Genomic DNA, 27,702 nt, shown 5'->3' on the forward strand with positions numbered 1-27,702 from the left:
CTACTCCTCTTGTCCTCTTTCTTCCACACCCATGTCATTCTCTTCTTTCCAAGCTGACAAGTCCAGTCCCCCGATTTGGGGGCAGCTCACAAAATCTTTGGGATACTGGTTCCTCTTGAAGATGTCCATTGGCACCTCGCCGATGCGTGTGTTGTCACAAATCATGCGGGATAACGATACACCACTAACAGTGCGGCGTTGCCAGGGAGTGAAAACGCCAGGATTCTCCCACCAGAATCTGCAAGCGAAGAAAGGATAGCAGAGGGGAAAGAGGGAGAGGTTACTTCATTGACATGACTGTCAATTCTAATCTGAAGAACAGGGTTCGATTCCCCACTCCTCCACATGAGCAGTGGACACTAATCTGGTGAACCGGGCAGGTTTCCCCACCACTACACAGGAAGCCAGCTGAGTGACCTGGGACTAGTCACAGCTCTCTTAGAGCTCTCTCAGCCCCACCTACCTCACAGGGTGTCTGTTGTGGGGAGGGGAAGGGAAGGTGATTGTAAGGCGGTTTGATTCTTCCTTAAGTGGCAGAGAAAGTCAGCTTATCAAAAATAACTCTTCTTCTTCTTCTTCTGAGATTTCTCCAAACATTCCTCCTGACACTGGTATTCAGAAGTTAACTGCTTCTGGATGGGGAGGTTCATTTTAATCACCATGGCTACTAGCGCTTGAGGCCTCTGTGCTACCGGCCATCACTACATCCACTGGAGGTGAATTCCATCATTTAATATCTGTTGAGGGAAGAAGCCGTTCCTTTGGCCTGTCCTGAATCAACCACCCATCAACTTCACCAAGTGCTCCTGAATTTAAGTATTATAGGACAAAAAAAAATTCCCTCTATTCGCTTTCTCCACCCCTTGCATAATTTTACAGTACGTTCGAAGCCTGAGAGAAATCTGGTGGGGGATACGTCTTCTTTTTTAATCCTCTTCCAGGATTCTATCAGCTTTTGGAGATATGAGGACAACCTTCCTGTGTGCCTCAGGTTTTTTTTCCTGTATTAGGGCTGAGAAATTCCTGGAGATTTGGAGGTGGAACCTGTGTGGGCGGGACCTCGTAAGTGTACAACGCCATAGAATCCACCCTCCAAAGCAGCCATTTTCTCCAGGGGATCTCTGTTGTCTGGAGATCAGTTGTAATTCTAGGAGATTTCCAGGTTCCGCCTGAAGGTTGACAGTCCCACGTGCGACTGACTCCCAACAGCTCTCCACAGGCCATGGAGGGGTCTTTTGCTTTCAGTTAATTCATACTTTTCTGCATAACTAGGGGCACAGCGTTCCATTGGGATGCCAGCTGTGGGTTGGAAAATACCTGGATTTTTTAGGAGTGATTCCTGGGGAGAGCAGAATTTGGGGAGGGACCATAGAGTCCACTCTCAAAAGCACCCATTTTCTCCAGGGGAACTAATCTCTATTACTCGGAGATCAGTTCTAATAGCGGGAGATCTCCAGGCCCCACCAGGAGGTTGCCAACCCTACTGAAGTATGTAGGGACCCCCCCCAGCCCCCACCCCAACCTTGTCTGTGGGCAGCCTGGTTTAGCTGCTTTCATAAATGGGCTGAGCCACCAATTTTAGTGATGTTTACAGACATCTACATGTAGGGATGCCAGCCTCAAGGTGGGATCTGGGTGTCCCCTGGAATTACGGCTCATCTCAAGAGTAAAGAGATTAGTTCTCCTGGAGAAAATGGATGCTTTGGCGGGTGGACTCTATGGCATTGTACCCCACGGAGGTCCCTGTCCTCCCCAGGCTCCACCCCCATATCTCCAGGAGTTTCCCAACCTGGATCAGGCAACTTTACCCCCACCCCCTGCTAGTGGCCAGGAAGGACCTGGCAACCCTGTCTCCATGAGATGTTAGAGACTTGGAAGTAGGGTTGCCAACCTCCAGGTACTAGCTGGAGATCTCCTGCTATTACAACTGATCTCCAGCTGATAGAGATGAGATCACCTGGAGAAACTGGCCGCTTTGGCCATTGGACTCTATGGCATTGAATTCCCTCCCCTCCCCAAACCCTCCCCTCCTCAGGCTCTGCCCCAGAAACCTCCCGCCGGTGGCAAAAAAGGACCAGACAACCCTACTTGGAAGTCAACCCACCTGTCTCCGTCTCGCATATTTCGAAACTGCTTTCCGATGAGACACGCAAGGAGAGGCCCCACCCTTCCATTGGGAACAAAGGGTTCAGCCAGCGCCCCAATCCAGATGTCGATATTGTCCGGCGTCCCGTAAAGTCCAATGAACTTCTCTGCCAGTTTAGTGTTCCGCAGCACTACAGCAAGCTCGGCCACGTCGTGGGGTTCGGAAAGGCCACAAAACCGCCTCCAGGCGTTGTACCCTGTGAGCACAGAAAACGGTTGTTCTCCTTGCCTCCCTCGAGATGCTAAGTGCGCGGGAAGCACAGTGGCCAGATGCAGAAGAGGGAGGAGTCTCCCATACCTTTCATGATTGTTAGGGTTGAAACTTGCCAACCTCCAGGTACCAAAGGTGACAATAACCAACCTAAATAGTAGTGCTGCAATATGGTATTGTACAAAAATGACAGCACTACGACCACTTAGAAAGTATTTACAGTGAGCCACTTATAAACAGGCACAGTTTGCCACAGTCCATATAAATTTAATTCAGTTATGAAACTGTGAAACTAAAGCCTGTACTGAACCTAACTAGCTAGCTAACAAAAGCTGCAAATATAAACAACCACAATTGCAAACACAGTCTTTAAGGGTCCCCTCATAACAACTGGCTGCGCAATGTTACATCAACGTAGTTACATCTTTGACCCCAAAAGTAAACATGTGTAATAAATAAATCTTGGAAGGCTAGTTTAACAACGCTGAAAACATTTCAAGGTATTTCAGTTGCTGATCTTGAAAATATAAATCACTACAATGCGTTGACTGTAAAGGCAACGTTGGGCTCTGTACTGCCGATCCTTGTAAGTTTTTTTTTATGATTTTATTCATTTTTAAGGGGGGTACAGAAAAATGAAAAAAAGGGAAAAGACAGATAGGGAAAATTTTACAATTCATCTTGTGTCCGTGCCCGGCAAAGCCCGTCTACATAACTGGTTTTTTTCCCCTGTTGTTATTATTGTTATCATTGATCTTTTAGAGATACAGGAGAGTGAAGGGGAGGGGTAAAGCATGGGGAATAGGGAAATGGTGCATGTGCTGTGGTCCCTCAACCCCCATCCAGTTTTACGCCTGGTAGTACTCCATGTAAATCTATACAACTCATTACTAAGTTTTTGTTCTGAAATGTTGTCTGTCTATAAAAACTTGTAAGTTTTAAAGAGGCATACTGAGCTGAGCAAGGGACGGCTTTTGCAGACCGGCGATCCGTAGTACACAATGGCTGGAAACCAGCTGGAGATCAATTCAATTCAATTTATTACCGTCGTTGGCCAGCTGGAGATCTCCTGCTATTACAACTGATCTCCAGCCGATAAAGTTCAGTTCACCTGGAGAAAATGGCCGCTTTGGCCATTGGACTCTATGGCGTTGAAGTCCCTCCCCTCCTCAAACCCCACCCTCCTCAGGCTCCGCCCCAAAAACCTCCCGCTGGTTGTGAAGAGGGACCTGGCAATCCTATCCTCATGTGCTTTCTCTCTTCTTACCTCCTCAACAATTACATCCATAAAGATATTACAGAAAAATCACATCTCCGCCCTTTGCACGCTCTCTCTCTCTTTCTCCTCCAGATGGAGCTGAGTCTAAAACGTTGCCCTAGAACTCCTTCAAGCTCAGGGAACTGGGATGATTGCAAAATAATACAATTGCAAAGGACCAGACCAAAGCATATGAAAGACTGATAAGGAACTCCTCTACCTGGCAGGCCGTGATCTCTCCCCCGCTGAAGGTTGAGAGCAGCCAGATCGAGACCGATTGCTGCCACTTGCTCAAAAAGCCGATCTACAAGCTCCTCAACCATCATTTGGCTTTGCTTCATCAGCTTGGCGTGGTCGACCATGAAACTACGGAGAAGAGGGTCGATGCCACCTGAAACAGAAAGGAGACAGAGCTTGCAGGTAGTCGCATCAGTCCATAGCAAAATCCAGAAACAAAAGCCATATACAGGTTGAGCATCCCTTATCCAGAGATCTGATATCCAGACAGACCCAAAAACCAGACTTTTTGAGCTGGACCTCACAGGTCCTCCACAGCACACCAATTTGCTTTCTGATCGTTCAAGGTAAACAAAATTATTAAAAATATTGTTTAAATTTACATTCAGGCTATGTGTATAATGTGTATATAAAACATATATAAACTTGAAGGAATTTCGTGTTTAGACTTGGGTCCCATCCTCAAGATATCTTATAATGTATATGCAAATATTCCGAAATATGGAACTATCCAAAATATGGACCACATCTGGTCCCAAGCAGTCCGGATAAGGGATACTCAACCTGTAATACATGTGTTTTTTTAATTAGGACTAAGCCAACACAAAACAGTGTGCAAGATTTGCAGCTGTCCAGAATTCTTCATCAGGCTGGATCTTTTTTGCAAAAGAGGAAGAGCAGCTCTTCCAGGCCCTGATTTCTTGTGTGTATAATCCCAGGCAGATTTGAACAGATAATGGATTGGATCCAGACAAAACTGTCCATCAGCAGAATGGAACTTCCCTGCCAACCTCCTCCCACTGCAGTCTACAGATATCCATAAAATGTTGTCCCTGGGATATCAGGTTGGGAAATACCTGGAGATTTTGGAGGTGGAGACTGAGGAGGGCGGGTTTGGGGAGGGGAGGGTTTTCAATGGGGTATAACGCCATAGAGTCCACCTTCCAAAGCAGCCATTTTCTCCAGGTGATCTCTGTAGCCTGGAGATCTCTTGTAACCCCAGGAGATCTCCAGCCACCATTGGGAGGTTGGCAACACTAGATATCGGGGACCCTGAGGAAGGACAGAAGGAGGTCTGCAGCTCAACAGCAGAATCAGTGAAAGCAGCCAGTTAAATGTGGATCCCACCCAATATGCTCGAATCCATACATATTGAAAGTGTTATATCAGTATTTATTATTGATTGATTGACTTCCAGGGGGGAATCATTCAGCGCTATGTACAATCAGCTTCTGCAGGGAACTTCTAGAACCAGGAATACATCCACATGCTTGGATACCACACTATTTTCCCCCTTTCTGTTGTTCTGCTGAACTATTGCTACATAAGAGCAATCATTTGCAACTGGATAGGTTTGTCCACGCAGGGTAACCAGCTGTGAATGACTGGTACAGTGCAGCAGTAAGCAGGATACCCAGTGACGTATGGATTGCACCCCAGGTTATTTTTGGAGCTCAACCCCAGATAGGAAAGGCATGCTTGACCTGAGTGCAGTGTGAACACTTCCTCCAGAGTAGCTCCACTTCTCTAAAAGATTAATTTCGCCTTCACTGCAAAGTCCTTTTGTCCTCTGTCAGCCTCACCAAGTGAAACTGACTGGAGCAGAACAGAAGTGGTGATCAATTTCATCACTCCTTTAAACTGATTAACTGTAACTCTTCCCCACCCTTACATTTATTTACATTCCTGATCAGTGTGAGTACTACAGCAACGCTAGGGTGAAATCTGCTCCCAGATGCCCTGTGGAAGTAAGGGTATGTTTAAGGGCTTTTCTGCATTTTCATTTTCCTTGCTTGTAAGTTCCTGTTTCTTGGCGGAGGGGTGGGTGGTTCTGTTCTGCACATGTCTTGATCCCTCTAGTGGTCATTTCGATATTACACCGGTTTATGTCCAGCATATCTCCCTGCAGATTTAAACTGCAGGTTTTTAAGCTGGACATAAACCGGAGTAATATCAAATTGACCACTAAAGGGAGGAAGACATGTGCAGAATATATAACCCACCCCCCGAAGAAACAGGAACTTACAAGAGAGGAAAATAAGAATGTGAAAAAGCCCTAAAAAAATGGAAGGGCTTTCCCACATTCTCATTTTCCTTGTTTGTTAGTTCCTGTTTCTTGCGGGGAGGGGGTTGTGTTCCCCATGTGTTTTGCTCCCTCTAGTGGTCAATTCACTATTATACCAGTTTTTATCCAGCGTAAAAGCCTGCAATTTAAATCTGCAGGGAGATATGAAAAACAAGTGCAGAACAGACCTCCTCCCCCAAAGAAACAGGAACTTAAAAGCAAGGAAAATGAGAATGCGGGAAAGCACTTAAATGCCCAACCCTGCTCTTTCTAGAATGCATTCTGAGCCTGTTCATTATTATTTTAAAAGGATATTTCTGCAAGGAGGTCCACCACACTGCAACAACAAAGGCAAAGAGCTCACACTCACCTTCCCGAATGATTCTCCACGATGCAAAGAAGGTGCGATGAAGCGGTAAGTGGGAATCAGGAAGCAGTGGTCCAAAATCTTCTCCTAGTCGGGACACCAAGGGTGGGATAGAACCGTGGCCAAATCGGAAGGTAAGGGAGAAAACATTTGCAACGGTGGGATCTACAGAATCGTCGTAGCCCTTATACAACGGCAACTGTTTATTAAATTCATCGCCCAGTAAGAGGGGCAGGTAGTCTCTGAATGTGACCACCTGCAATGGAACCCAGAAGGTATTGTTATAGTTATACAGCTCCATTCATGGTGCTTTTCAGAGTAACATAAGGAAAGAGGCAGGGAGAAATCTCTGCCCTGAGGAACTTACAATATAAAACTTGGACAGTGGGTGGGGACATAAGAGGTGAGAGAGGGAGATGTCAGAGTGAGCCAATGCAATTACATACAAGAACATGGGAGGGATGAGGGGGGAAAGTTCATGGGAGCAAGAGCCTCTATACATGTTCATTGGAAGGTGTGCATAGAATATTATGTTCTGCAGATAATAACTTACTGGTGGTCCCTGGCCCTAAGAGTGTGTGGCTATCCTCGACAAGAGGCAGGGCCTTTTTGGCCCTGGCTCCGGCTTGGTGGAACTCCCTCCCTAGCAACATCAGTGCCCTGCGGGACCTTCAAGAGTCGGGTTGCCAGATCCCTCTTTGCCACCAGTGGGCAGTTTTGGGGGCAAAGCCTGAGGAGGGTGGGGTTTGGGAAGGGGAGGGGAGGGACTTCAATGCCATAGGGCCCAATTGCAAAACTGGCCGTTTTCTCCAGGTGAACTGATCTCTGTCCGTTGGAGATCAGTTGTAATAGCAGATCTCCAGCTAGTACCTGGAGGTTGGCAACCCTATTCAAGAGTTCCACAGGGTTTGAAAGGTGGAGCTGTTCCACCAGGCCTACAACTGAGGGCAGCCGCAGATGTCATCTATGCTAGCCTCCCTACCTCCCACCCACCCACTATTTTTAGTTGAGTTTAGTCTGCTCTGGTTAGACCTCAACTAGAGTACTGTGTTCAGTTTTGGGCACCGCAATTTAAGAAAGGTGTAGACAAGCTGGAATGTGTCCAGAGGAGGGCAACAAAGATGGTGAGGGGTCTGGAGACCAAGTCCTACGAGGAAAGGTTGAAGGAGCTGGGTATGTTTAGCCTGAAGAGGAGAAGGGGATATGATAACCATATTCAAGTACTTGAGGGGCTGTCATGTAGAGGATGGTGCTGAGTTGTTTTCTGTTGCCCCAGAAGGTCGGACCAGAACCAACGGGTTGAAATTAAATCAGAAGAGTTTCCATCTAGACATTAGGAAGAATTTTCTAACAGTCAGAGCGGTTCCTCCGTGGAACAGGCTTCCTTGGGAGGTGGTAAGCTCTCCTTCCCTGGAGGTTTTCAAGAAGAGTTTAGATGGCCATCTGTCAGCAATACTGATTCTGTGACCTTAGGCAGATGATTAAAGGGAAGGCACCTTGGCCATCTTCTGGTCACTAGGGGTGTGTGTGGGGGGTAGTTGTGAATTTCCTGCATTGTGCAGGGGGTTGGACTTGATGACCCTGGTGGTCCCTTCCAACTCTATGATTCTATGATCTACGGGGGAATGTCTGGCTGCAAAACTTCTCCGCAGAAACGACTTTTATTGCTCCATCTGTTGTTTATGATTGCTTTTATTGTTTTAATGGAATGAATCATCATCAAGCCTGTAGGCTGGTTTTAAATGTTACCCGCCTTGAGCCTGGCTTCGGCTGGGGAGGGCGGGATATATAAATCTAAATAAATCAACAAACAAGCATTTTGAGCAAAATTAAGACAGAAGAGCCATTTGTGCTGGCATGAAGGAGGATGGATACCTGATTAATGGCTCCGATGATCTTCCGGGCCTCCTGATAGAGCTTCTCTCCATCCCAGTGGGGGTTCAGTTGTTTCAGCTCCGTGGCCAGTCGGTTGTGTTCCCGGACAAACAACGTGTGGATGGCAATCAGTCTCAGATTTTCGGTTGCTCGCCTGTCCCCTGCAAAATAAAAAATACAGCTGACACACCTTTCGCTTGGTGCATTTCCCCCCATGTGCCAGGTGACTGACATTTTTAAGGAGTCAGAACGAAGGAAAGCAAATTAATAAACACTCTTTTCTACCATATCACCACCTGGCCTGTGTCACCCTCTGATACCTTTCCCAGTACCCTCCAAGGGTTTTTAGAAAGTGCGCTAGAGAAGGTTGAGCTTTTGCCCAGAAGGGCTTCTAATTAGGGTTGCCAGCTCTGGGTTGGGAAATATCTGGAGAGGGGGGGTTGGGGAGGGGAAGGACTGCGATGCCACAGAGTTCAATCGCCAAAGCAGCCATTTTCTCCAGGTGAACTGATCTCTATCGGCTGAAGATCAGTTGTAATAGCAGGAGATCTCCAGCTAGGACCTGGAGGTTGGCAACCCTACTTCTGATTGGCCATTGTAGATCTGATCAGCTGGCCTGCCGCCACAGCACAAGGATCTTCACTGAATGATAGAAGATAAGCTGTGTGAATGCAAGAAAATATTTAAACAGTAAGGCCGTTTTTAAAGACATCCTGTTAAACAGAGCTTCTGCCTGAATTGTTGAAGAGTTAGTCTATTAGAGTTATACATGACTTCACTCCCTGGCATTTTATGATTGGCTCCACCACCTGCAGCACCCATTTCGTGGTTGCGCCCACTGCCTTGTGTCAGAACTCCAAAGGTAGCTGCAGGCTCAAAAAGGCTGAGTATCCCTGTATGAGAGCTACACTAATCCCCTTGTTTCCAGTTTGATGAAAGAAATCCATCAATCTCTGCCTCATCTACTTGCTGGGCTGGGCCATGCTCCCAAAACAGAAAAGGTGACACAGTAAGGCATACACTATTGATACCACAGTTATGCTGCTGTTTTAAGAAGAAGAGTTGGTTTTTATATGCTGACTTTCTCTACCACCGAAGGAAGAATCAAACCGGCTTGCAATCACCTCCCTTTCCCCTCCCCACAACAGATACCCTCTGAGGTAGGTGGGGTTGAGAGAGCTGTGACTAGCTCAAGGTCACCCAGCTGGCTTCATGTGTAGGAGTGGGGAAACCAACCCAGTTCACCAGATTAGCCTCCGCCCCTCCTGTGGAGGAGTGGGGAATCAAACCCGGTTCTCCAGATTAGAGTCCGCCGCTCCAACAAAACCATAATGACTTGGCCAAGACTTACCTGCTATAAAACAAGGGATGTTGTCTGACTTGTTTGTGAACAGACAGAGACTGTTGGGATTGTTCTCAAAGGGCAGCAGCTCCAGCCCTGCATCTGTGAAGTTCTGGTTGACGGCCATCAAGCCCAGAGAATTCGTTCTGTTCCGCAGTCTCCGCGCCAAAGGCTCTTCGTTCCCGTACACCATGCTGGCATCCATGAATGATGTGATCGAGTTGATCTGCTCACGGATTAACGTCGTGGGATTACACACCGGGGCAGTCCGAATGAAGGGTATGCAGACCCCCGGCTCACTTATTCGTGGATCCCCAGGAGGAAACTGTGGAAAACAATCAATCCGGTTATACTGATCAAAACAGATTGGCCAGGGATCTTGGAGGTTTTTTGCCTTCCTCTGGGCATAGAGCAAGGATCACTGGGGCAGTGGGAAGGGGGGGGGAGTACTGTAGCTGTGAATTTACTTTGTTGTGTAGGGGGTTGGACGAGATGACCGTTGAGGTCCCTTACAGCTCTATGTGTCTATGTCACCTCTAAAGATGGGTTGAGACTGCACATTTAAACTGGCCGTATGGTCATAGCTTCTGTTACAGAAGACATGACACATTATTCTTTACCCACACCGGGTAAGCTCAGTTCTTAGCTAGCATTACAATATGGAGCAGAAGGCCCAAATACTGCATTCATTCATTCATTCATTCATTCATTCATTCATTCATTCAAGCAATTCCTATCATGTTCTCTTCTCTTTTTTTTTGTCCCATAGGTCCATCACACAGCTAAAAATAATGCATTAAAAGTATCCTAACAATGAAATCTAAGGTACAGCAAAAACAAAACAGCCACAGTTGTTAGCTGTTTAAAAAATAATTAAAGTGGCAAATAACATTTTATTTTTTAAAACAATTGCCTTCTTCTTTTAGGAGGCAAAACTGCTCCAAGGATTACTCAGGAAGGTTACTTGGGTGGGTGACGTCACAGGCACTGCCCAATAGGCACCCTTCAATTTTTGCTATGGTTTCATCAGTACATTTTCCTTTCCCCCTAAGAATCTCTAATGCTGAAACATTGGTTACCTCAATAGGGAAGCAAGGCAGCTGATAGTTGCAGACGGTGCTACAGCGGGATTTTTTATCCTTGACGTTGGTGTTAGTAAATGGTGCTAAATCCAAGTCATGGTCAACCCACTGACCCCAGTGCATGAAAGCCACAGAGCGTTCCTGGTCAGCTGTGACATTCTCATTGGAGGTGGTAATGATTTCATTGGACACTTTCCGCACCTGTGAAGAGGCATCCAAGAGCCATCAAATCCAGCCCCTCAGCCGATGGAAGGAGCCCCATCCAACCCTAGCAGCCAACCACAGAAAAACCAGACATTTCAGTTGAAATATGATATTCACACCCTGGTAGGTAGGTATTTATTATTACGGCATTAGCCAGAAAAGATACAAACCTTGTCAATAAAACCGATTACATGATAAATAATCTCTTTGTACAAAATACTGATAGAATTATATCAATTAAAATTACTGGCACATTGGCACATTATATGACCACAGATTTCAGTTAGGTAGATGTGTTCGTCTATAGCAGTGGTTCCCAAAGTGGGTAGTACCACCCCCTGGGGGGCGGTGGGATTACCTAGGGGGGCACTAAGAAGCAAGGGGGCAGCAGGGGGCACTAGAAGTGGGCCCCTTCAACTGTGTTGTTCATTAATTTACAATAGATCAAACTATGGCACCATGCTGGCAAATTTGGTGGAAACTATCAGATTCCACACACACACACCCAGACTCTGAAGAGCTGGTACCACTGGATCAAGTTCATCAGTTTTGTTGAATAAATTTCAACTAAAAAGTTTTAATTTGATTTTGAATGGATGTGCAATTAATTGTTGCTGTTTTGAAATTTTATTGTAATTATCTTATTTGGTGAGTCATGCAAACCTCTATTTTGAATAATGCTTTTTATAAGATAGGGTGGGAGCGCGCTGGGGTTGAGTTTGTGGAACCAAAGGGGTGGTGGCCCGAAAAGTTTGGGAACCACTGGTCTATAGAGAGCCAGCGTGGTGTAGTGGTTAAGAGCGGTGGTTAAGAGCAGTAGACTCTAACCTGGAGAAAGAAATCTACTAAAATCTTTTTTTTTTTTTAAAGGTAAATTTCTAGAACTGATGACTGCGAAGATATCCATGAGATGGTTTCATGAGCTAGATAGTGAGCTGAGTCAGCTACGAGGTGACCTGCCCTTTTTCATGACTGGGAAAACCAGAATAAAGTGCACAAAATATTCAAGTCTGCTCATCTGAGGTCACAAAATACTGCTTTTTGGTGTTCAGACTCTGCATTGCCTGTGAGCGGAATGTCAAGCTATTTAGCACAGAGGATTGGATCCGGACAGCTTCTTCACTCCTTCCTCCCTTTTTCACCAGGGGAAAAACTGGTTGGATCCAACCCAAGGTCTACATTGCTCCCATTAAGGAACCAAATGAGATTAGGGTCATGTGATGACAGCTCTCCTGTGCCCCGCAAAATACTCCTTAGACCTTTACCCTGTCGTCTAACTCCACGCTAAAGCCCACCCTCTTCCCTCAAGCTTTTTAATAGCACTTAATTTGTGATGGTTTTATACTGCTGCTGAAATGGGAATGTGTATGGTCGCTTGGTGTTATTTCGAACTGTTCTCTTTCTTTGATGAGACGCTTTTATTTGAAATGCTTGCATGTCATCTTGAGAATGTTTTAAAGTGAAAGGCTGTGGGGTGACTCAAAAAAAATTAGACACAAATAAAATTATTCCGGAGTTTGCATCAAGGAGTCCAAGGGTCTCTCGCAATGCCATCCTAAGCAGAGTTCCACTGTTCTAAACCTATTGATTTCAGCGTAACTCTGCTCAGGATGGCACTGTTAGACGCTTACCATTGGGAGAGGATATCCATTATAAAGTTTCTCCTCAGTGAAGCCCCGGGGGAGAGACTTGCCATCCTCGTATTCAGCTGGTAGCCAGCGGGTATAGCCACGGTTGGATGCTCCCAAGTGAGGATGTTTCCTAGGACAAAAAAAAGGGAGGGGAATTTGTTTGGAGGTCTTTCCCTCACAGATCTCTTTTCCCTCATTGGCTCTGAGGCTCTGCCCATCTGTCTAAGATATATAGGTTCCCATTAAGACCTAGAACCTTCTCAGTGACTCTGCCTTGTTACGGAACTCCACCCTCCAAAGCATCCATTGATCTCTGTAGTCTGGAGATGAGGTGTAATTTCAGGGAATCCCCAGGTTCCACCTGGAGGCTGGCATCCCCATGTCTTACAGAAACACACTTACACTATATGAAGATACTGAAAACATAAGAACATAAGAAAGGCCCTGCTGGATCAGATGGAGGCCCATCAAGTCCCACAGTCTGTTCACACATTGGCCAACCAGGTGCCTCTAGGAAGCCACAAACAAGACGACTGCAGCAGCACCATCCTGCCTGTGTTCCACCGCACCCAAAATAATAGGCATGCTCCTCTGATACTAGAGAGAATAGGTATGCAGCATGACTAGTATCCATTCTAACTAATAGCCATGAATACCCCTCCATGAATATGTCCACTCCCCTCTTAAAGTCCTCCAAGCTGGCACACACACAGCTCTTGGGTCTGCTTCCTTGTTGAGGTGTATTTCACTGTAAAAACAACATCACTGCAGGTCCTGATTGTGAATTTCATATGACTCATCTCCCTACCTGTTGTTGCATTCTCCAGTAATGGTCCGGTAAGTGCTAGTTTCTGGACATCTCGTAGGCCGGGTGAGATAGTCACAGCCAGTGGCTTTGGCGATCATTTCCTTCTGGGTGTCATTGAGCACATCTAAATAATTAATCAACCAGAAGTCAATGTTATCAGCCTCTTCCTTTTACAAGCATACCTTGGAGATATTGCGGGTTCCGTTCCAGACCACCGCAGTAAAGCAAGTCACGAGCGTTTTTTTGTTTTCCCCAGCGCATGTAAAAATTATGTTTACACTACACTGTAGTCTATTAAGTATGCAATAGCATGTCTTAAAAATGTACTGTAATAATAATGAAAAAGTTTGAAATATTGCAAGAATTACAAAAATGTGACACAGACACAAAGGCCATTTATGCAGGGTCGATTCTGACGCTCGCTCAAAGCTCCTTTTTTAAATTCGACCTTTAAAATGCCTATTCACAGTCCCGATGCAAGAGGAGAAAGTCAAACAAATTCCATCCCCACTCGTCTGCTCCTTTGTTTGCATAGCCATTAGCAATCATTGTTTGCATAGCTAACCCGCAGCTGTGATTCTTCAGGCTTCCTTGAGTAGATGCTTCGAGGCGGGGACGGAGCAAGTAAAAAAGGTCGCGTTAAAGGGGCTCTTAAGAAATGTGAAGAAGGCATGCGCCGGCTTCACAGTGACATCTGGAATGACGGTTCAGCGTGAAGAACTCAAAAAATTGCAGGGGGGGGGGGCTTCAGCCTGGAATATGCTGCTAATTACCAAGCATAAATGGCCAAAGTGAGCATGTGCTGTTGGGAAAATGGCAGCGGTAGACTTGCTTGAAAAAGCAAAATCTGCAAGGCGTAATAAAGTGAAGTGCAATAAAACGAGGTGTGGCTGTACTTGGGAAAAGACGCTTGGCAATTGTGACTCATAGCGAATACTTTGATGAAACTTTTTGAAATTGCCAATAAAATTTAATTTGTGGGGGAGCAGAATTAAATACCATTTTCCTGGTTGTACTGCTATAGCTATTTCAAACCATTCGGATTATATGTTTTATACATAGGAGGGGTATCGCTATTTAAAATAAATGAGGCACATGCATGTGTCATGATGGTCTGTGTATATCTTGATGGCTTTTGTCATTTTTTCCATGCTGCTTCAGCAACCGGAAAGAGGGTGGCATATTCTCCAAATAAACAAACACACAATGGTTCCCTTGCCTGAATTCCATATTTCGTTGCTGAATCGCAGCTGTTTTTGGAACATAACAAGAATCTAGTCTAGGGCTGGCAGCTCTAGGTGGGGAAATACCTAGAGATTTTGTAGGTGGAGACTGGGGGGAGGGCGGTGTTTAGGGAGGGGAAGGACCTCAGCAGGGTACAATGCCATAGAGTCCACCCTCCAAAGCAGCCGCTTTATCCAGAAGAACTGATCTCTGTCATCTGGAGATCAATTGTAATAGCGGGAGAACTCCAGGCCCCACCTGGAGGTTGGCAACCCTAGCCTACTCCTTAAGGTCCTGGCTTTAAAATCAACATTGGAAGCTTTCGCTCAATTCATCACACTACCTGTGATGTTGAACTCCCTGCGCCAATCCTTCTCCAGTTTCTTTTCGAGGAGGCTTAAAACCGTCTCCTGGTAAGCCGCAGAGCGGATTGCAGTTCTGGTCCCTGCCACCGGCTCCTTTACATATTTTAGGAAGTCAGATGGGCTGACGCGGTTCTTTTCCAAGTCTTCCTTTGCGCTGAAAACAAGAGGAGGTAGGAACATAAGAAGTGCCTGCCTGGAGAGCCAACCAACAGGACACGGAGACCAAGGTCTCCCGCTGATGTTGCTGAATTAAGTACCCAAAGGTCAAGAAAAAATAAAACACCCAAGGCCAAAATTTATACAGTCCAAAGGTTATGTCAGTACTATTTAACACATATAACCAGGGTTGCCAACCTCCCCAAACCCCACTCTCCTCAGGCTCTGCCCCAAAAACCTCCTGCTGGTGGTGAAGAGGGACCTGGCAGCCCTAGTAGCCAAGTTAAGTACCCAAAGATCAAGAACAAATAAACATCTAAGGCCAAAATTTATACAGTCTAAAGATTATGTCAGTACAAGATGGATGGATGGATAGATAGATAGATAGATAGATAGATAGATAGATAGATAGATAGGTTTTTTTTACAGGCTAAGATCTAATAACACATATAAGGCCCTGCAAAAGCCTACCAAATCAACACACACATGTAACACAATTAGACATAACATCACACAATTAGAATCTGACCATACGCGTTTCTGCCCTACAGTCTTCTTCAGTGGTCTAAACAATCCCATCCCAGACTAGAAAATACACATAACTTTATAATATCTTTATGACTCTGTGTGCGTTGTATTTGCAGGTTCACAATTAATATATATAACTGCAAAACTTCCTCCTGTATTAGGGGGGTTACCGCACTTTGTATTCCCAGCGATGTATTAAGAGTTTGAAAATGTTATAAAAAATACTGTTCGCACTTTGTTTGGCCCCTTTAGCTGTGAAGACATCTTCCAACCATTTATTAGCCGTGGTATCCAAAAACCCTTTTAAAGCAATGTTTTTTATAACATTTTCAAACTCTTAATACATGGGAATACAAAGTGCGGTAACCCCCTAAGTTTCCAAAACTGGTGACAGTATGACAGCGGGCTGTATTGCACCCCAGTGCAGTTTCTGTTTTGGAAAACTCACATTCACGTTCAGGATCTCATGGGATACAGGACAGAAAGCTATATCGAGTGAGATTTATTAATAAACTGGGCGGGGGAAGTGGTGCAGATTGCTTTGTGTAATGAAATATGAAGGGAAGTCTATCAAGTGCAGAACAACCCAGAAATGCTAAATACAAACACTTTCGGATGTCAAAAATAGAGGATTCCTGGATAAAAAGATGCTAGCAAGTTGGGATTTTATTAGATTTGCCAGGTCCCTCTTCGCCACCGGTGGGAGGTTTTGGGGGCGGAGCCTGAGGAAGGCAGGGTTTGGGGAGGGGAGGGACTTCAATACCATAGAGTCCAATTGGCTATTAGTTAGTCATGGCTATTAGTTAGAATGGATACTAGTCATGCTGCATACCTATTCTCTCTAGTATCAGAGGAGCATGCCTATTATATTGGGTGCGGTGGAACACAGGCAGGACGGTGCTGCTGCAGTCGTCTTGCTTGGGGGCTTCCTAGAGGCACCTGGTTGGCCACTGTGTGAACAGACTGCTGGACTTGATGGGCCTTGGTCTGACCCAGCAATTGCCAAACTGCCCGTTTTCTCCAGGTGAACTGATCTCTATCAGCTGGAGATCAGTTGTAATAGCAGATCTCCAGCAACTACCTAGTGGTTGGCAACCCAAACTTTTATGAGCAAAGCCAGGCAGAACCAGATCTTCAAACCCCAGTTCCATCACAAAACCTAGTTTTGCTAGTCAATGCAGTTCAACACTGGTTGGTTGATAACTTGATAACTTGACTTTGGACCACCTGCCTGTAGAATAAGAGTGATATGTTCAGAATCATCCACTTTTCCTTCCAGCCTCTGTATCTCTTTCCTTTTGGGCCTCTTGCTTCTCTTTCCTCACTGTCTAAATGTACACTGTAAGCTAAATGTAAGCTCCCTGGGGCAGGGATTGTTTGCCATTTGATTGCTCTAGAAGACATCCAGCACGCCACTGGCACTATATAAAGAAATAAATCCCTTTCATGCATCTTCATGATGAGGAACCTTACATCTCCCGTGAGAACTTGTATGCTTCGTCCACCATCTGCTTGGCTTCTTGAATGCTGCTCAAAAGAGAAGGAAGGGCCAGTTTCTCCGAAGCAGCTACATCAAAACAGAAGGGTGGGTAGAAAGATGAGGATATTTTGCAGCAGAACTGGGGAGGCAAATGCTAGGGATACTTCAGAGCAGCCCACCCATAAAGCAGGAAGGTACTGGTCAAAATCTAATCTCTGCCATGAACTCTGGCTGCTTCCACATGAGGATTTTCCCCCACATGGAAAGCGGGAAGCGCCAGCATCAAAGGGAAATGTGCACATTTATTTAAATATTTACTTCATTCGCGTCCTGCCTTTCTCCCCAAAGTGGGCCCAACGTGGCTTACATTATTCTCCTCCATTTTATCCTCACGACAACCTTGTGAGGTAGGTTAAGTCCGAAAGCAAGTGACTGGCCCAAGGTCACCCAGCAAGCTTCCATGGTAGAGTGAGGATTCAAAACTGGGTCTCACGGAGCCTAATCCTTCACTCTAACCACTGCACCACACAGCCCAAGTGGTGATGTGGCACAAAAGTGTGTTAATTAATTTACTTTTTATAGGGTTCCCAGCTCCAGGCTGGGAAATACCTGGGTTTGGGAAGGAGAGGGGCTTCAGTGGGGCATAGTGCCATAGAGTCCACCTTCCTAAGAATCCATTTTCTCCAGGTGAACTGATCTCTGGCCCCTGGAGATCAGTTGTAACAGTGGGAGATCTCCAGCCACCACCTGGAGGTTGGCAACCTTAGCTTTCTAGCTTGCTGACTCCTTAGAAACTTAAATCGCTTGGAATTTGGGCAGAAAGGCGCAAAGTGAAAGGGGGTGTCAGCTTTTTATTTTGCAGGGGACAAGCGAGTGGCTGAAAATCTGGGACTGACTGCCATCCACACATTGTTTGTCCCAGAACACAACCGCCAAACACCCATGTGGAAACAGCCAGAGAGGTGTTCTGAGCATCTGCATCCACCCGCCACTGCCCCCACCCAACTTGGAAAACTCCCCTCCTTTAGAAGTCCAAATAAACTTAGGCATTTCCCCTCACTCCAGAAAGATATCTCAGCTCTACAGTTCTTCACTTCAAACTGAAAACTCAAGCTGGCTCCTGAGAAATTGCTTTCACTCAAATACTTTTTTTTAAAAGAGAGAGATGACTTCAAAGAATCTCTTTCTAAAACCCACAACAAATACTATACATCCCTGAAAGGGTAACTTACCATGAGGGGAACATTTGGATGATGGCAAGAGAGTCAAAGTCCCCAAGAGGCCCAGAAAGGCGACGATTTGCTTCATCTCTGGAAAAAAATAAACTGGTAAGCTTCAAGCTTCCACTCCTTTGATGGGCGGCAGCCAATTTTAACTGGTGGGGCTGTGAATTAAGGGAATACTTGTCTGTTTATCTGGAGACTCTCGGGATCCTGCTCAGTTATTTGGAAATGCAAATAATTGCCTTTCCTAAAAGCTGCCAACCGTAATTCTGCACGAGAATTAATAAAGGAGATGTCATTAGTCTAATCAAAGGGAAATTTAGCAAAGTCCTTTAACATATTTACACAAGCGATGGAAAGGAAGATTAAGATGCCCGCAGGCTGACTTTGTGGGCAGCGCAGTGCAAGCCAATATCACCAGTTCAACAGCAAGCAGAAGCCAGATCTCGTGCGGAACCATTGTGGGTTGGGATACAGCCAAATTTAATCTCCTTGCAAAATAAGAAGTGGACAACAGGTGCCAGATTTTGTTTGCACTGATTTACAGCTGTCTCAGCCCTTGGCGTGAGGAGGATCCCAGGAGCCAATTATTCAGAAATTCGCTTAGACCCATTCTTCCATGAATCAGGTCGCTTCCACACAGGAATCAGTTGCTGTCCTGCCGTCAGTGAGGGCAGAACCCTCCCCATACCCAGCAGCTTCAGGGCAAAGGAGGGATTTGAACCCAGGTTGTCCAGAATCTAGTCTAACACTGTAACCAGTACGCTATCCCAACTTGGTGGTTAATCCATCCCTTAGCTGGGGCTCAGTGGTGGTAGAGTATCTGCTTTGCATGCCTAAGGTCCTAAATGTGGTCCCTGCCATCACCAATGAAAAAGGGTGAAGCCCTGACCGGAATGGCTCAGGCTAGCCTGATCTTGTCAGATCTCAGAAGCTAAGCAGGGTCAACCCTGGTTGGTGTTTGGATGGGAGACCACAAAAGAAGTCCAGGGTTCTATGCAGAAGCAGGCAGTGGAAAACCCCCTCTGTTCGTCTCTTGTCTTGAAAACCCTATGGGGTTGCCATAAGTCGGCTGCAACTTGACAGCGCTTTTCACCACCGTTCTATACATCTGGGATTAGGGGCCAGGGTTAAACACTGAGTCCATGTAATGAGCCACACATTTTCACAATGAAAAAGAGTGAAGCTCTGACCTGAATAGTGCAGGCTAGCCTGATCTCGTCAGAAGCCAAGCAGGGTCAACCCTGGCAAGTATCTGGATGGGAGACCTCCAAGGAATACCAGGGTTGCTACACAGAGGCAGGCAGTGGCTAGCCAGCTCTGAACTTCTCTTGCCTTGAAAACCTTACGGGGTTGCCATAAGTTAGCTGTGACTTGACGGCAAAAAAAATGGAGTAATGAAAGATCACCTGGAGACCTGCTGCCAGTCAGACTAGGCAATGCTCACCTTGATAAGCTCAGTATAAGGCAGCTTCATGGCTATCATGATAGACAAAGAGCAATCATTCAAAAGCTCACCTGCCATCCTGCGCTCCAGGCTGTGGTGTGTACTGAGTGGCTTATTCTTTTATACTCTCAGAACTGTGGGTGGGTACTTCCTGAGGCTATTCTAGGGGGGGGGGGGAGAGAAAACCTTGGGGATGATTTGGGCGAAGAGGAAATAGTTGCTGCACTTTTTCCTGGAACAAATAGAGGATGCCCATTTCCTCATTCTTAATGGCTGGAAGATAATTCACCAATACAGGGGGAGAAGTGACTGACAGGCCTATCTGTGCCTGGCAAGGATCCATCCCACCATTTGCAAGATCTGGCAATGGTTGCTACATACAGTATTGCCAACTCTGGGTTGGGAAATTCCAGGAGATCTGAGGGTGAGACCTGGGGAGGGATCATAGAGTCCACTCTCCAAAGCAGCCATTTTGTCCATGGGAGCTCATCTCTGTAGTCTAGAGATCAGCTGTAATTCCAGGAGATCTCCAGGCCTCACCTGGAGGATGGAAACCCTATGCATCCCACACACCCCAAAGCAGTAGGTCCATTACCCATCATCAGATCCCAAGAGGGGATTCATCTCCATCCAACTTTCTCCCCCAAAGCCTGAATACACATCACACTGTTCCTAGCTCCACCCTGGATCCTTTGAAACCAGACATGTTCTGGGAGTTCTGTGATGAAACTTAGGGTCAGCTCTCATGTTATAAAATCTTTCTGAACAGCCCACAGATGTGAGGTTTCTTTTTCCACAACCGGGCTGTAGTTGGTAAGATCCTTGGGATCTAAAGATGGCTTTTTCAAGAGCTGTCGCGAAGAAGAAGAAGAAGAAGAAGAAGAAGAAGAAGAAGAGTTGGTTTTTCTATGCCAACTTTCTCTGCCACTTAAGGAAGAATCAAACCGGCTAACTATCACCTTCCCTTCCCCTCCCCACAATAGACACCCTGTGAGGAGGTGGGGGCAAGAGAGCTCTAAAAGAGCTGTGACTAGCCCAAGGTCACCCAGCTGGCTTCGTGTGGAGGAGTAGGGAAACCAACCCAGTTCACCAGATAACGTCCGCCGCTCATATGGAGGAGTGCCAGTGGGGAATCAAACCTGGTTCTCCAGATTAGAGTCTACCACTCCAAGCCACTGTTTTTAACCACTACACCACCCTGGCTCTCCACTGCCCCTTTCAAAACCTCTGGGAAGGTCCCTGGACTAAGGGACAGGTTGACAATCTCTCTCAGGGGAGCCCAGACCGCATCCAGATTGGCCTTGACCAACCGAGATGGGCACGGGTCAGGTGGTTCTCATAGCTAACAGGATCTTGTCAACATAGGCTTGCGAAAGCTGACTGAAATGGTCCAAAAACCGTCCAGAAGACGGGCAAGGGGCCTCTAGTTCTTTTACTGTATCAAGGATTTTACCCGCCGCCACTGGGCACTTGGCAACCCTATTCTTACACCATCCCTCTCCTGGCCAGCTAGGTGGTGGCAGGGAGCGCCCACCGGGGTAGGGCTGCCAGGTCCCTCCTGGTAACTGCTGGGAGCTTCAAGGAGGCGGGTTCAGGGGCGGTGATCTGGGTCCCCTGCGCAATTACATCACTTCTGGCTTGATGCGGAAGCGCCAGCATCGCACTGGAGGGATGCTCTAGCACTTGCCCAAAACTCTATGGTTTCCATAGAGTTTTTGAGGAGAGTGCTAGCACATCCCCCCCCCCCCCACCAAAGCGATGCTGGCACTTCCACATCAAGCCGAAAGTGATGTCATTGAGCAGGGGACACGGATCGCTCCTGCCAGCCTGCTTCCGCCCGCCGAGCAGCTGAGTATCGGCCAGCAGCTGAACAAATCAGTGGGCGATTGCCCGCCATTAGTAGGCAGCTGGGAACCCTACGCTGGGGGCAAGAAATATCTAGGTCAGCCTGACAGCTCAGGCCCATGAACAGCTCAGGCACATGGCACTTGGCATTATCTGTTTGTTTGTTTTTAAATAAATGAATACATATTGGGACATCATTATGTATTCACAGCTTCAATATGAAGAAAGCTCTGTATACAAATTGAATTCCAGGGAGGTTCTGAACTGGGCCATTGGGCCATAGAATTAATACCCTTTGCACTTGAGCATGAAGAAGTTTTCTTTGTCTCTTTAGCATGTCTGCCCCACCCAAACCTCTGCTTTCGATAAGAACCGAAACTTCCAGAGAGAGGAGTCGGTGGTGGAGGACCCAGATTAACTGGGACACCACCGCCTTCCTGCTTCATGAGCTGTACACACAGACAAACAGGCTTCAACTGGAGTTTTGCACAGACCAGTTGAAAATGTTTCTCTTGTGAAAGGTTCCAGAATATCAGTCTTTCAAACGCTCCTGCAGCCCTTTCCCTTCGGAATATGTCCCAGATGGAAGCTACAGCACATAGGGTTGCCAACCTCCAGGTAGTGGCTGGAGATCTCCTGCTATTACAACTGATCTCCAGGTGACAGGGATCAGTTCCCCTGGAGAAAACGGCCGCTTTGGCAATTGGACTCTATGGCATTGAAGTCCCTCCCCTCCCCAAATCCCGCCCTCCTCAGGCTCCGCCCCAAAATCTCCCACCGGTGGCGAAGAGGGACCTGGCAACCCTAACAGCACAGTTGCCATTGATCTAAGGGGCTGAACTCAACAATCTGATGGCTCACTGTTCACCGAGTTCAAGCATGTGCATTAGGTGGAAATGTTGCTGCTAACTTCTACACAGTAACAGTGCTCTGGCAACCAGCCCCAATTTCTGGCTTTTACTAGCCCAAAGATCCAAAGCCCCCCCCCCTTTTAATTAATTTGGCTAGTGATTTGACTGGAACAGCCATTGCAATATAAGGATTAGTGTTTCCCAAAGTGGACGGTACCACCCCCTCGAGGGCGGTAGGATTACCTAGGGGGGCGCTAAGGTCTTTTATGCATGGCTGTTTCACTCTCTGTCACCCTTCCCACGTAGGGTTGCCAGGTCCCTCTTCACCACCAGTGGGAGGTTTTTGAGGCAGAGCCTGAGAACGGCAGGGTTTGAGGAGGGAAGGGACTTCAATGCCATAGAGTCCAATGGCCAAAGCATCCATTTTTTCCGGGTGAAATGATCTCTATCAGCTAGAGACCAGTTGTGATAGCAGGAGATCTCCAGCCACCACCTGGAAGCTGGCAACTCTATTCCGACGACTTCGGGTCTTTGTGCTGATTATGCATCTGACCATCAGAGGTCGCCTCGCTCTCCCCCTGCGTTTCCCCGCGTTTCCAAATTTGTGATAAAACTGGTCTCTGAAAACGCAAGGAAAATGTCATAGAATCATAGAGTTGGAAGGGACCACCAGGGCCATCAAGTCCAGCCCCCTGTGCGGAAACGCAGTGGGAGAGAGGGTCAAAAGCATCAGAGGGGTGACGGTGAGTGAAACAGCTATGCATAAAAGACTGACCAGGCTCAAGCCTAGAGTGAAACACCTTCCTCGTTTTGTCTTTATAGTTTTACTGCTCTCATCACTTGCAAAGATATTCCCTTGGGTCGCATTTGTTTGCATTTACGATTCTGACTTGTCGCAAGTCACAAGGTTACTTACCGTACACCTGTGGCAGGTGAATGCTTACGTATGTTTGGTAAGTAGTTATACATAAATATTTTATGCTGTAGATTTCCTTCACCCTATGTTTTAGTTAGTAAGAATGTGTAAAAAGACTATTTATGCAATTTTTTGGCCACCCTCCAGGTGGGAGCTGGAGGTCTCCCAAGATTACAGTTGATATTCAAGACTACAGAGATCCGTTCCCCTGGAGAAAGTGGCTGCTTTGGAAGGCGGACTCTATGGCATTGTACCAATCGGAGGTCCCTCCCCTCCCAACCCCTGCCCTTCTTAGCTTCCACCCCCAACAACATCTCTGTGTAGGATTGACTAGTTTAGGGCGGCCAACTCTGGGATGGGAAATTCCTGGAGATTTGGGGATAGATCCTGGGGAGCGGAGAGACCTCAGCGGGGTATAATACCATAGAGTCCACCTTCTAAAGCAGCCTTTTGCTTCAGGGGAACTGATCTTTGTACTCTAGGGATCAGTTGTAATTCCAGGAGATCTCCAGGTCCCACCTGGAGGCTGGTAACCCTAGACTAGTTTTAGGTCCAGAAGAGAGTTTACCTGTTCTGCATTTGTTGGCTCAAAAGTTTCTTTTCTTTCCCAGTGATGGGGGATAGTTTCGAGGTAAACCTTTGAGAGACAAGCTAGGCTGTTCCAGGCACTAAAAGAGATTTTATTCTGACAGTTGCCTGAAGGTTAGATCTTTCACCACTGGTACATTAGCAAACAACTTTGAAGATTTGTGTGAAGAAAAGTGTATGTTCTTGCTTATTTTTTTATCGCTTTGGAATGGAGTGGAGGTAAAGGGTGCGTACATCATATCATAAGGGAAAAGGAAATTGTCAACATTATTATATGCTGCTGTCAATTTCGCTTTCTCACAGCCAAAATTGGTCAGCGTAACTGGTAGCAGCTTCAGGAAGTTTTTTTTTTTTTTTTGCAGGGACGGGAGGAGTACTTACTGAGGATAAATCACTGTAAGACCGATGGCACTTCCTTGAGTCATAAACCAGGCTGACATGCTGGGAGCAAACCCCTCAACCTTGAACTGGAAACAAAGTTTTATTGCTGCCAAGGTGAGGACTGGTCAGTCAGAATACTGGAGATTTTGAAGAACCCTAGAAGATGCTGTTCCTACCCGTTTCCTCATCACTTGCTGCTGCGGCAGTGAATCAACGTCCTCCAAAATGTCCTATCTTTGACAGCCTTGGCTCAGATCTTGCAAACTGAGGGCCGTGGCTTCCTTTATTGAGTCAATCCATCTCTTGTTGGGCCTTCCTCTTTTCCTGCTGCCCTCAACCTTTCCTAGCATGATTGTCTTCTCCAGCGACTCTTGTCTTCTCATAATGTGACCAAAATACACTAGCCTCAGTTTAGTCATTTTAGCTTCTAGGGTCAATGTTCTTTAGCCAGCTGTAGAACATGTTCCCAATGGGTCCTAATAGTCAGGAGGAGTTTTCCAAAGAGCTTGCTTGCCCAAGGACTCGTCCGAGTGTAGAGAAAGTGATGTCCTTCCAAATGAGAGCAAGGAAGGAGAAAGGGTTGCATGCAGTTTTAGAAGAGACGCTGTATACCTCAGAATAACTTTGTACAGGCAATGCGTGTTGACAGGGGAGCAGGTTGTGGTGGATACTGCCACCCCTTCATTGTGCTGATGCTTTTCTAAATATACGTAGACAGGGGCTGGGAATAGCGGCTACAGTTAGGGTTGCCAACCTCCAGGTACTAGCTGGAGATCTCCCGCTATTACAAATGATCTCCAGCTGATAGAGATCAGTTCGCCTGGAGAAAATGGCCGCTTTGGTAATTGGACTCTATGGCATTGAAAACCCTCCCCGCCCCAAATCCTGCCCTCCTCAGGCTCTGCCCCTGAAACCTCCTGCCGGTGGCAAAGAGGGACTTGGCAAGCCTAGCTACAGTACAGATATATCCATCTCGGTGTGCTTTTCCGTTTCACAGGGATCGAGAAAGAGACAGACAGAGAGCAACCTAGAAGGTGCAGAGGTTACTTTGGGGTGCAGCTCTTTCTCCAAGCATGTGTTGTGGGTTAGAGGGTATGCTGCCCTAAAGGAATGCCTGTTTGCCTCCACCGGTGCATTGTTTATTTGTCAGTCAAGCAAATCTCAAATTTCAAGGGCGCAATAAATCTCCATGTGCTATCATCCAAAAGGATCTGAGCCCAAAAAGCCCCTGGAACTCCTCACCACTTGGAGAGGTAGAGAGCACACACCGTTAAAGAACATTTCAAGGAGAAGGCCTTCAGGATCTGTGGCAAAGAAAGGTCATTCCTAACACCCGAGATGCACCTTGTTCTGCTGCAATGCCCCTTCTGCATAAGATCGCAGTACATTCTCCCCGAATTGTCATCCTTTCCTGGGAGATCTGAAGAAACTAAAGTTTCCCTTCTCTTAGCAGACTCCTCTCGGGAGATAACCACTCAAGTAGCCACATTTTGTCTCCGTCCTTGTGGGATTCGTAAACGGCTGATTGAAAACCTTTCCCCATAGAAGGTCTTTCCTCCTCTTCTTCAAACCAGCCTTCCCAGAACCATCAACGTTTTATTATCTTAACCTAACTTTGATTTTTATTCAGAGCTGATATTGTATCGACATGAATTTGATTGGTTGATTGACCTATCTGGAGATGGCCAGAACTGATCCTGGGACAATGCCTGCCTCTCAGCTATAACACTTTCCCTTTCCCAGAAAGGAACCAATAACATGGCACGACACAATTTCCTCCTTCTCATAATGCCTGCACTGGAGGCATACCATCACCGCTGCTTGGCTCTAGAATCAAGGAAGAGAGAAGAATATAATTCCCTAGCACAGTGTACGAGGAAACACCTCTTTGATTCCACCAGATGTGGGGTTAGTCTCTAGATTAAAGGCTCTTTCAAAAGGATTAGGCAAATGCATAAGCCTGCTCAAAGGATCTTCAGCATGACAGCTGAATGGAGCTTCTATGTACAGAGGCACTGCACCTGTTGACTACCACGGACAAGCAATGATGGGAAGGCTATTGCCTTCGTGCCCTGTACATATATTAGACCCAGGCAGTGGCCACTTGATGGAGAGGGGAAACGTACTCTGTTCATGCTCATAAGCATTTCTTTTTGTTATCATTGCAGCTGTTCTTGGGCTGAAGAAATCCCTAGGTGAGCTTGCTGCTTTTTATAGCACACAAGATTAACGTATAATAAAACTTTGCAGAGTGATAGAATCGAATGAAAAACGGAGGTATACAAACCCCAGCTTTTTTTAAGAAAGGAAAAGCTTACTAATATTAAGACCGAAATCCTCATTCTAATAAACCGGAGAGTTAAACCTGCCAAAGGAACCCTTTGTTCCTAATTTTAGAAACTACCTGCACTTTGAGAGCCAGTGTGGTGTAGTGGTTAAGAGCAGTGGACTCTAATCTGGAGAACCGAGTTCGATTACCCACTCCTCCACATGAAGCCTGCTGGGTGACCTTGGGCCAGTCACAGTTCTCTCCGAACTCTCTCAGCCCAGGCGGAGGCAGGCAACGGCAAACCACCTCCAAACGTCTCTCACCTTGAAAACCCTATAGGGTCGCCATAAGTCAGCTGTGACTTGACGGCACTTTCCACCGTTATCATAGAATCATAGAGTTGGAAGGGGCCATACAGGCCATCTAGTCCAACCCCCTGCCCAATGCAGGATCAGCCTAGAGCATCCCTGACAAGTGCTTGTCCAGCCTCTGCTTAAAGACTGCCAGTGAGAGGGAGCTCACCACCTCCCTAGGTAGCTGATTCCACTCTCAAACAACACTTACTGTAAAAAAAATTCCCCTAATATCCAGCCAGTACCTCTCCGCCTGCAATTTAAACCCATTATTGTGAGTCCTATCCTCTGCTGCCAACAGGAACAGCTCCCTGCCCTAGGGTCCCTTTGCAGAATCTTCATCCCAGAAAGTTTTCTGGGTTGCACAGTCCTGGAGGAACGTACTCTCCCCACGGTCTACCCAAGAAGACAAATATAAAAATAACCTCCTTTCCTTTGGCTTTGTCATCCGTAGGACTCCGGAGATGTAACATGGGGCATGAGTTATAAATCAGGAGACAGGTCCTACATTTGTTTACATGTGTGCATTTTTTTAAAAAGGCCTGTTTGGGGCAACCCCATAAATCTCTCAACTGGGTTACCATCTGCTGAACTTCTGGAGCTCATTTCACCAGCCGTAGATGCTTTGTTATGTCGAGGCATCCCAACAGCTGAGATAAGGACTGACCTGATTCTGAGAGCCAAATATAGCAATCATGCTCACACTGTGAACGGGGGTTTCATGAATGACTCAGGAAATCGACGTTTCAGTAACTGCTTTACAGAACTGGCAGCTCACAGTTCTGCTGTAAACGTTTTGTTTTATTTATTGCATTGAAATGAAAAATGCGTATGCCGCCTCCTCATTTCCA

At 46.5% G+C, this 27,702-nt stretch overlaps 1 protein-coding gene across 1 annotated transcript; it reads right to left on the minus strand.

The window, feature by feature from the left end:
* LOC130491260 (myeloperoxidase-like) lies at positions 1-19,727 on the minus strand. The gene is made up of 13 exons (XM_056864973.1): positions 19,720-19,727; positions 18,211-18,288; positions 16,972-17,065; positions 14,793-14,968; positions 13,226-13,349; positions 12,418-12,547; positions 10,580-10,783; positions 9,510-9,825; positions 8,159-8,319; positions 6,287-6,539; positions 3,835-4,005; positions 2,105-2,342; positions 1-238 (listed from the first exon to the last, which is right to left on the minus strand). Exons 1-13 carry the CDS (start codon positions 19,724-19,726, stop codon positions 1-3), a joined length of 2,190 nt encoding a protein of 729 aa, XP_056720951.1. The 5' UTR covers position 19,727.
* Between the last annotated feature and the right edge of the window lie 7,975 nt (positions 19,728-27,702).

Source organism: Euleptes europaea, chromosome 19, assembly GCF_029931775.1.
Source record: "Euleptes europaea isolate rEulEur1 chromosome 19, rEulEur1.hap1, whole genome shotgun sequence".
Taxonomy (NCBI): domain Eukaryota; kingdom Metazoa; phylum Chordata; class Lepidosauria; order Squamata; family Sphaerodactylidae; genus Euleptes; species Euleptes europaea.